The 10362-nt window shown below is 35.7% G+C and overlaps 1 protein-coding gene across 1 annotated transcript; it reads left to right on the top strand.

The window, feature by feature from the left end:
• Positions 1 to 3461: 3461 nt before the first annotated feature.
• Positions 3462 to 4385, top strand: LOC119673404. Its single transcript, XM_038084673.1, has 3 exons — positions 3462 to 3497; positions 3643 to 3789; positions 3864 to 4385. Exons 2-3 carry the CDS (start codon positions 3658 to 3660, stop codon positions 4167 to 4169), a joined length of 438 nt encoding a protein of 145 aa, XP_037940601.1. The 5' UTR covers positions 3462 to 3497; positions 3643 to 3657; the 3' UTR covers positions 4170 to 4385.
• The last annotated feature ends 5977 nt before the right edge of the window (positions 4386 to 10362 follow it).

The raw sequence follows: 10362 nt of genomic DNA, 5'->3' as shown, positions 1-10362 counted from the left end.
AGTTTAAAAATACCTGCATGTATCGATCATGAATATAAAACAACTTTAGAAGTTCGAGCAGTAAATGCTGTAGATATAAACGATATTTCACAAGACGAAAAAAAGTCTTCTTTTTCAGACGATGTAGTTATAAACGATTATTATGAAACAAATGAACTGATATGCTCAAATGGTAAAGAACCTATTACAAAATACCAAAACAGTTCTTTATATTACCTTTATAAATCTGAATGGGTAAAAGGTACTACATATGGTTGCCCCACAAATCGGCTTAGTAAAATAACCAAAATTGCACTTTGTGTTATTGTTTTGTCTTTAGGTGTAATGATGACTCTTTATATAGCACGAAAACAATACAACAAAATGGCGAATATAAATTGCACGCTACCTTCGGATTTTATAGATTTCGAAGTTCCTAAAGATAATAATGAAGTTTTTACGACCGAAATACTTAAAATAAAGAAAGATACTCAGATTGTTAAAATGAATACAAAGAAAGAATTTGGTTATTCAAATGAAAATCATCATTTGCTTTCCGCTGTTAATAATGAATTTGGTTATCATGCTGAGCCACATACATTCAGAAGTCAAAATATTAAAACCACATCTGTTAATGATATTAGTAGCATAACAGCGAATTCAGTGATTTACGAACGTACACATTCTAATGGGTCTTCTAGCTCGTTAGCTGAAAGCAGTTGTAGCAACATATCAAATACGTTTCAAAGCAACATCAATGGCAAAAGCAATTACAATGTTATTGAAGTAGTTGGCCTAAATATGGAAATATTACAAAAAGTTGGAGTCAACATCAGACCTGAAAGTGTCGTAAATTTGCAAGAGCATAATAGCGAAAATAATAATGACTGTAAGGGATTTAAAAAATCAAAATGTGATAATGGTTATGTTTCTGTAAATAACATAATTCAAACAAATCAATCATCCACATCAGACGAATATGTACCTTCATCGATTTTGATAGAAAATACTAATCAAGCATTACAAGATATTGATCATTACAGCCCAAAGATGGTAACTGCGCCTATTAATGCAAGTGGATATATACAGCATAATGAGTTATTTAAAGAAATATTTGAATTGTCTCCTCAATTAAGTTTGAATGATGATTACACAACAATAGAAGACTTAAATAAATTTAATTCCACTAGTAATGATTTGTTCAGCTCTGGTAAAATATCCGGTTATGTGAAACAACGTGACTTCACTGCTTATGGCCAACAGCAATCTATTTAAAAATTTATTCGATAAATCAAACGATCACAGATGTCTAGCAGTTAAATTTATTACAATATAATATTGAAGTAGATTTTCTGCTTGTTAAGTAATATCTAGTTAAAACCCCAGAACGAATAAATATAGACTTGCAATTTATTGATTTTATAATATTTTATATTACGATTTTTTAATATATTAGTTAAGTATAATTATAGTACTAACAGTACACAAATGGTAAATTTTATAAATACAGTTCAATCTATCAGAAAATGGATAAATGTATTATTTAATATGTCTATATAAATTTTAGTTGTACTTGAGAACATATTATAATAAGGAAAACAAATAACATAAAAATTCATAAGACTTGAAACTAATACATTCAAATTAACAAGAACAAAATTTCTACTACACTGGCCATTCATGTTAAAATTGTAAAATAAGTATTATATATCTAAGTTATGCATCCTTGTATATTTTTATTTTTTTGTTTTTAGTGTTAATGAAAATGTCTCATTGCTATTAATAAAAATTAATGAACTTTAAATTGAATTATATTTTTTATACAAAAGTTTGGAATATTTTAAATACTTTGAACAACACGGCGGCAAGCAAACCCTACGAACTTGTTTTGGAAGCGGCCGCTTCCTACCTTACGTCCCATATTTGGATAATAATCAAAATATATAAAAAAAGGTCATGGCCAGACCTGCTATGCAGTCATCATTGACCAAGTAAAAAAGTGATCAACAAAAAATGAAGGTGGTGAGAGAATGTATGTGATATACATATCGCACACCTTCTTCGAAAGAGGCAGAACTCGAAATTCCCCAATTTTCAGAAAACGCAAAAAATGTTTTGCACCGTAGTGTCATTCTTAACAATAAATCAAATATAACTGTTTTTTTCGACAATTTGCAACAATAAAAATTTTGCGCGTTGGTACACAGATAAACTATAAGCAAGTTATATACCGTAATGATCAATTTTTTTGGTCTTTGTCAAAACAAAATTGATCTTACAGTTTTTTTCATATATATATTTTTTTTTATATTCATCTTTATTCTGATAAATAAATAAAAAAAAATATATATTAAACACTGGCAACAAACATATGTATAAAAGAAATCAAACAAAAAAAAAAAAATAACAATGAGAGAAATAACATGTTGACTGATGTTTACATTTTCGTTTTCGCCAAAGCTGAGAGTGCAGCTTAAAATCGCAAGGTGAGAAAAAGAAAGAGGGGAAAGTTGAGTTCGATGGCCAGAGGAGAAAAAAAAACGGAGTCGAAATAAAAAAACAGTTTGATTGCTTTGGAGGTCGGGTGGTTGTTTTGTTTTGAGGCAATACGGTTGATACTCCGCGGCGGATGGTTAAGAAATGGGGTAATGAATTGAAATTAGAGGAAAGAAAATTGAAATTGGAAGAAAATAAATTCAAGTTACTTGAAAAACTTACGCAAAATATGTAAATATATTTATATATATTTTATAAAAAAAATATGTGTTAATATGTTAAAATCGCAAGGTGAGAAAAAGAAAGAGGGGAAAGTTGAGTTCGATGGCCAGAGGAGAAAAAAAAACGGAGTCGAAATAAAAAAACAGTTTGATTGCTTTGGAGGTCGGGTGGTTGTTTTGTTTTGAGGCAATACGGTTGATACTCCGCGGCGGATGGTTAGAAAAAAAGATAAAGTGAACAAAAGAAAAACGGCGGATTAATAATAAAAATATAAAGTGAATAAAAAACGACGGATTCTTAGTGAACTACAAACGTAATAAACGCAAACATTGAAATAAAGGAATAAAATCAAGTGTATAGTTGGTGACTCCAAGCCCTGTATTGTGTTAATTTTTTTACACTGAGGAAGGGGTATTTTGAGCTGCATTTGGTAGATTCATTTCATCGATAAGAAACTGGTGGGCTTACAAAGGAAGCCAACCACATTTTAAAACGGGTGTTGCTGACGATCAACGGCAGATGTATGTAGCAGCAGCAAAGAATTCCACAGCATGTGCTTATATTATGCATATATATTATATCAATTGTCATATTTTTTTATATAATTTTTTGTTTATATAAGTAATTGAATTTTGTATGTATAAATACCTATATAAAGTATATTACAGGCATTGTATTATTTATGTTATTACTTAGTATTGTATTAAGTTTTTTTTTTTTTTGAAATACATCTAGTGTGTAATAATAGGCGAAAAAAAAATCTTGAAAAATAACGAAGAAATAATAAGAATGGTTAAATCGTAAGTATTAAGCACATTGATTTTTTTATTATGTTAGTTATTACCAAGTAACATTTATTTTATTCTATTTAATTTGTAGTTTACATACGTAAAATTAATTAAACAAACATAATTTTTGAAGTTTTTCTAAAAAATTTTTTTATAGAAATACACGTAAACTATGGACCACAAAGGAAACGAAGTGTTTTCTAGAGTGCTACTTGGCACGAAAGGAAGAGTTTATGGAAACCAGAAAAAAAAAAGACTTGGATATCAACATGTACTTGAGGACATGATAGCACATGGAATTGCAGTAAGTATCGCATAACTTCTGCAATCATTTGAATAAAAAAATAAATTAAATTATATTAAAAAAATTTATTTTAGGATGACTTTACTCCAGTCTGCTTAGAAAGAAAAATGCGCACACTTCTAAGTGCATTTAAAGCAGCCAAAGATAACAACAGACGGACTGGTGCATCGCAATGCTTACCACCCTACATGGAGTTGATGAACGAAATATTTGGTGATAAACCAATTATTTCAAATAATCACACTGCGACGTTAGGGTTTGACAGCTATGTTGAAGACATAGAGGTGCTGGAAGAGTTGGAAATAAACATTGTGCAAACGCACGCTGAGCTATCGCCAACGCAAGAAGCACCAACGGAAGAATCGCCAACGCAAGAATAACCAACGGAAGAATCGCCAACGCAGGAATCTCCAACGCAGGAATCGCCGACGCAAGAATCATCAACGCAGGAATTGCAAATGCAGGAATTGCCACAACCTTCAAAATTTAACCGCAAAAGAAAATCTGTGCGTCAAGAATATTATGATAACAAATTATTTGTTAAGAAAAGAATAGAGGAAGAGAAATTAAAATTTTTTAAAGAAACTATGAATGAACTGAAGCAAAAAAATAATTAAGAAATGGGGTAATGAATTGAAATTAGAGGAAAGAAAATTGAAATTGGAAGAAAATAAATTCAAGTTACTTGAAAAACTTACGCAAAATATGTAAATATATTTATATATATTTTATAAAAAAAATATGTGTAAGTTAAAATACTTTGTCAATGATATGAAATAAGTTGATATAATATTTTTATTTTAATTAAAAATATGTTATATTCATTTTATGTAATATATATTTTTAAGTTAAGAATTTCTTTAATTCATATTAAAATTTGTACTATTTATTTTACTTTTATGTAAAATATTTTAAGTTCAAATAAGTTTCTAGTTGTAATAGTATAGTATTTTTATTTTCGTTCAAAAACATTATAATATTTTAATCTTAAAACTAATCTTACACATTAATTTATGCTATTAATAAATAAATTACAAAATATTTACACATTAAAATATTATTACTTATTGAACTAAGTTAAGTTAGTTTCTATAAATGTAACAAAATTTTCTATTTAAAAAATTACAATAAATATATTAATTAATAAACTTATATAACACCTTTTCTTAACAAATAATTAAAAAGTCTTTCCCTTCTATTATTACCATGATCTAATTCATGCTCTTCATCAGCTTGCTGTTCGTCATTGTTTTGACTATTTGATTCAGCATTCTCAAACAAATCATCCTTTATAATACAAATATTATGTAAAATACAAACGCTTACAACTATATTTGTTATTGCAGCCAAATTTGTCTGCTCCGTAAATTTTAATAATCTTCGGAAACGAGTTTTTAGTAAACCAAAAGCGTTCTCAACTACAATACGAGCAGATGAGTGTTTTTCATTAAATTTTTTTTGACTATCGGTTAAATTCCCATAATTTTTGTAAGGTGACACAATCCAGTTTGTAGAAGGATAAGCAAAATCTCCAATAATAAATGTCGAGTTGGGAAATATTTCTTCGTATCTTGATTGTGCCATTCTATATAGCTTTGACTTTCTCAAAACTCTGTAATCATGCAAAGATCCAGGTTCTCCGCAAGTAACTTGCTTGCGATTAAAGTAATCTTCTTCATGGTTTTGTGGTTTTTTAATGGGAATGTGTGTACAATCGATTGCTCCGATAATGCCTGGTATTTTGTGTTTACGTTCAAATGTATTTATTATATCTAATGCAGCGACACCTCGTGGCCATGATACATAATCTCGGCCTATGGAAATCAAAAACGTAGCAACAGTTTTTACTGTTGACCATGCTGTAGAAACTGACACTCCAAAGAGATTTCCTAATTGTCTATAAGTTACTGTATTACCAACGTACCAAAGATATATATAGACAGACCTTCTGCAGCTTACATGTTTAATACCACCACAATCTGTATCCGACAAATTCTCCGATTCTGAGAAGCGCACTAGAAATAAATTAAATTTGTAATTTAATCACAAACAACTCAATGTATATTTACAGATAAGGTCTTCCGCTGTACTTCGTCGTAATCTGAAGTGATTTTTAAAATCCATTGGGTTCATTGATTCTATACTTTCTTCAAAATTTTTACACTTTTCCTGCTCTTCTTCACTCTTGCTTGAATCTTCAGAGGAGGCTGTTGCGGCATTCATAACATTTAAAAAATCCGTGAAACAACTTGCATCCCTCGGCCGCTGCAAAACGGTGCTTTCTTCTCCCAACATCGACACCACCTACAAAAATTTACTTATCTTAGTGTTTTATTTTTAAATTTCCAATATTCTTACCATTCCTTTTAATTCCGTGTTCATTTTAATTTTATAATATTTTTTTAAAAATATAACTGATTTATATGCACATATACAAGATTTGCCGTTTGTCAAAACAAAACATTTGACAGATTGCAACAGTGATGCCAATGACTCGCGTGGCCAACATAGGCCAACATGCATTTTTTGCCGTACTTGCGAGCCACCGAAAAGGCCTAATGAAGCATATACTATATAAACTGTATTATTTATTTTATTAGTTTTCTTTTTGGGAATCTCTTGAATTGTTTATTCTTAGTTTAAATAGATATATTTTATTTTTGTACTGAACCCTGGTATACGCTGAGTGTACCCCGGCCGTGGAAAGGGCCGGAAAGGTCATTACAACACATTCAGGGTTTGAATTGCTTGCTGAGAATTAGCAAAAGTAACCAAATTTTACGTGTAATGTTTAACTTTCGAAGAATAAATGTTTTGTAATAGCACTTTTCTTATTTCCTCGTGACTAACAACAATATTTAATTGCTTCTCCAGACCTAATGCCAGTGTACTTACTTACTTACTTATGTGGCCATAACAACCCGTTACCGAGTTTCGGCCTGACGCAGCATGTCTCCTCAGGCGCCTCTGCTGCGTGCGCGCCTTCTTCAGCCTCGTATATCAAGTCCAGTTAGTGCTCCCTCAACTTGATCACTCCACCGGAGACACGGTCTACCTCTACGTCTCTTCCGCCAACTACTGCTTCAAACACCTTTTTAGCCGGAGCAGCCTCATCCATTCTCACGACATGACCAAGCCAGCGAAGCCGCTGGATGTTAATGCGCTGAATTACATCAATGTCGTGATAAAGCTCGTACAGCTCGTGGTTCATTCTAATGCGGTAGTCGTCGCCAACTCGTAGAGGACCAAAGATCTTACGAAGAACTTTTCTCTCGAACACTCCCAGTGCTGCTTCATCATTCTGTAATAACGTCCATGCTTGTGCGCTATACAGAAGCACAGGGAGGATGAGCGACATATAGAGCGTAAGTTTCGTTTGTCGAGAGAGGGCTCTACATCCCAATTGCCTACTGAGCCCATAGTAGCACCTACTAGCAATCGTGATTCTTCGTCTGATCTCCAGACTGACATCATTTGTATTCGTTACGGCGGCGCCAAGGTAGATGAAATCCTTGACAGATTCGAAAGTATAGTCGCCAGCCACTAGCCCGGTGTCCGAGCGACGCACATTTCTACCAGTAGCCGACATATACTTCGTTTTTCTCTCATTCACCGCTAAACCCATTCTTGCAGATTCCTTTTCGATAGCAGCAAAAGCAGCTGTAACATCACGCTTGCTACGCCCAATGATGTCAATGTCGTCGGCGTAAGCAAGGAGCTGGACACATTTGTAGAATATTGTTCCATTGCGATGAACACCTGCCCTGCGCATGATCACTTCCATGACGAAATTGAAGAGGTCACATGATAAGGGATCACCTTGTCTGAAGCCTCGCACGGTATGAAAAGGTTTAGAGAGACTCAATCCTACCTTGACGGAGCTACGGGTATTACTCAGCGTCATTCTGCAAAGTCGAATTAATTTTGCAGGAATACCGAGCTCAGACATTGCGGCGTAAACGCGATCCCTAATGGGGCTATCGAAAGCTGCTTTATAATCGACAAAAAGGTGATGAGTGTCGATGTTATGTTCGTGAGCTTTTTCCAGAATTTGTCGCAGTGTGAATATCTGATCAATGGTGGAGCGACCAGGTCGAAAGCCGCACTGATAAGGTCCAATCAGTGAGTTGGCATGTGGCTTCAACCTTTCACACAGTACAGTTGAAAGAACCTTGTACGCGACAGGTATTAGGCTAATCCCGCGATAGTTGGCGCAAATCGTCGGGTCACCTTTTTTCAAGACAGGACAAAGGGTACTGAGATTCCAATCGCTGGGCATACTTTCATCTAACCATATTCTGCAGATAAGCTGATGCATGCACCCTATCAGCATATCGCCGCCGGCCTTGAACAATTCAGCAGGCAGGCCATCTGCGCCTGCCGCTTTGTTGTGCTTAAGTCGCTGTATAGCAACACGCACTTCGTTATGGCTAGGTGGTGGAATTTCAACGTCATCATTTTCGATTGGGGATACAGAAGGCATTTCTTCAATGGCAGAGTTGATGTTGTTATCGCCAGATAGTAGTTTGGAGAAATGCTTCTTCCATACTTTCAGTACATTCTGCGTATCTGTAACCAGATTACCATTTTCGTCCTTACAGGTTGATGCACCAGGCTTAAAGCCTTGAGTCAGACGGTTGACTTTTTGTTAAAATTTACGGGCATCATTCCTATTTCTACACACCTCGATTTCCTCTCGCTCGCGCCTTTCTTGATCTCGTTTCTTCCGTCTGAATAGGCACCTCTCTACCTTCCTCATCTCCCGATATTGTTCATGCACGGTTCGCGTTGCTGCTGACTGCAGAGTCCTTTTATAGGCCGCGTTATTCGCAGCAGTAGCTTGGCGACACTCTTCGTCGTACCATTGGTTTCGCCGTGGGGGACGTTGTAAACCAAGGACATCTTCCGCTGTTGTGCGTAGGGAGTGAGAGATATGTCCCCACTGTCTACCGGCTTTATCGGGACGGGAGGGTTGGTTGTTTAATCGGCTAGAGAGCTGAGCGGCGAAGACTTCGGCTGTCTCTCGTGATCGCAGCTTATTAACGTCTAGTTTTTTCTGAACATTGGAGCGTACATTGTTGGCGGTACTAAGCCGCATGCGTACCTTGGCTGCGACAAGGTAGTGATCTGAGTCGATGTTTGGAACACGGAATGAACGTACGTCCAGCACACTAGAAGCGTGCCTTGCGTCAATCACGAAGTGATCAATCTGGTTTCGTGTTGCTTGATCGGGAGATAGCCACGTTGCCTTGTGAATATCACGGTGTGGGAATCTGGTGCTACATACTACCATATTTCGCGCCGCAGCGAAATCAATTAGCCTTAGACCGTTGTTGGAAGTTGATTCATGGAGGCTAAATTTTCCGACAGTTGGACCAAAGACTTCTTCTCTTCCGACCTTTGCATTAAAATTCCCGAGAACAATTTTAACGTCGTGGGCGGGACTGCGGTCATAAATTTCCTCGAGTCTCGCGTAAAAGGTATCTTTGGTCAAGTCGTCCTTTTCTTCTGTCGGCGCGTGAGCGCAGATTAACGTGATGTTAAAAAATTTTGCCTTGATACGGAGTGTGGCAAGCCTTTCGTTCACCGGTGTGAATCGCTGGACTAATTTTGATAGCCTCTTGCTTACCACAAAACCGCATCCAAATTCACGTCTATTTGCATGGCAGCTGTAGTATACATCACAGTTTGCTCTTTTAGAGCAGCCTTGTCCTGTCCATCGCATTTCCTGGATGGCGGTGACGTCAGCCTTACATTTATTGAGGGCTTCCGCCAGTTGGATAGAGGCACCTTCCCTATAGAGGGTCCGGACATTCCAGGTGCATATCCATAAATCATAGTCCTTTAATCGTTTGCATTGGTCGTCAACGTTATTCGGTTTCCAGTTTCGAGGCACTCTTGCGTCCTTCATTGGTGGTTGATTTTACGTGACGGGTACCAAACCCTGTGCACAACCCAAATTTAAAGTCCTGGGGATGAGACTCGCCGTACGCACTATTAGTTCATTACCCAGCGGGTGCCAGGTAACTATCCAGGGGTGCCACGAGGAGGCTGTGCGACAACTTGGATTGAGGACAACAAGGATTGCGCTGGCATTTTCCATGTTAAATGCAATCAGACACGTTGCCTTGTGTACTCGCTCCCAGGGGCACGCGGCCCCCCCCTAATGCCAGTGTTCGTAATGAAATTCAAGGATTTTTATCAATTATTTGCAATACTCTTCTTATATGGCGATCAGATAATGGTTTAATACGGTGGTCTGCTGGTTTTAAACTAATGCAATCCTCATTTTCTGCTCTGTTTATGATATTATAAATTGTTCTTAACCTAATATTAAACATTAGATTTTATTCCTTAGCAGATTTACCGAGGTAGTAATTACAACATACTAACTCAATATTATTTGAATTTGTTCTTTTACTTCTTTTACTTGGCATATTTAATCACGTGCGTTCTAGTTATTCCCTCACTTAAAACACTCTACTTTACTAAATAACAAAGAAACTGAACTGCTTCTGCAGAATATTATAACAAACAGAAAAACCCAGACACATCTAACGGATTCTGTCCCGT

The sequence above is a fragment of the Teleopsis dalmanni genome, chromosome 1 (genome assembly GCF_002237135.1).
Source record: "Teleopsis dalmanni isolate 2A chromosome 1, ASM223713v2, whole genome shotgun sequence".
NCBI classification, from domain to species: domain Eukaryota; kingdom Metazoa; phylum Arthropoda; class Insecta; order Diptera; family Diopsidae; genus Teleopsis; species Teleopsis dalmanni.
This window is presented reverse-complemented; position numbering and strand designations above follow the sequence as displayed.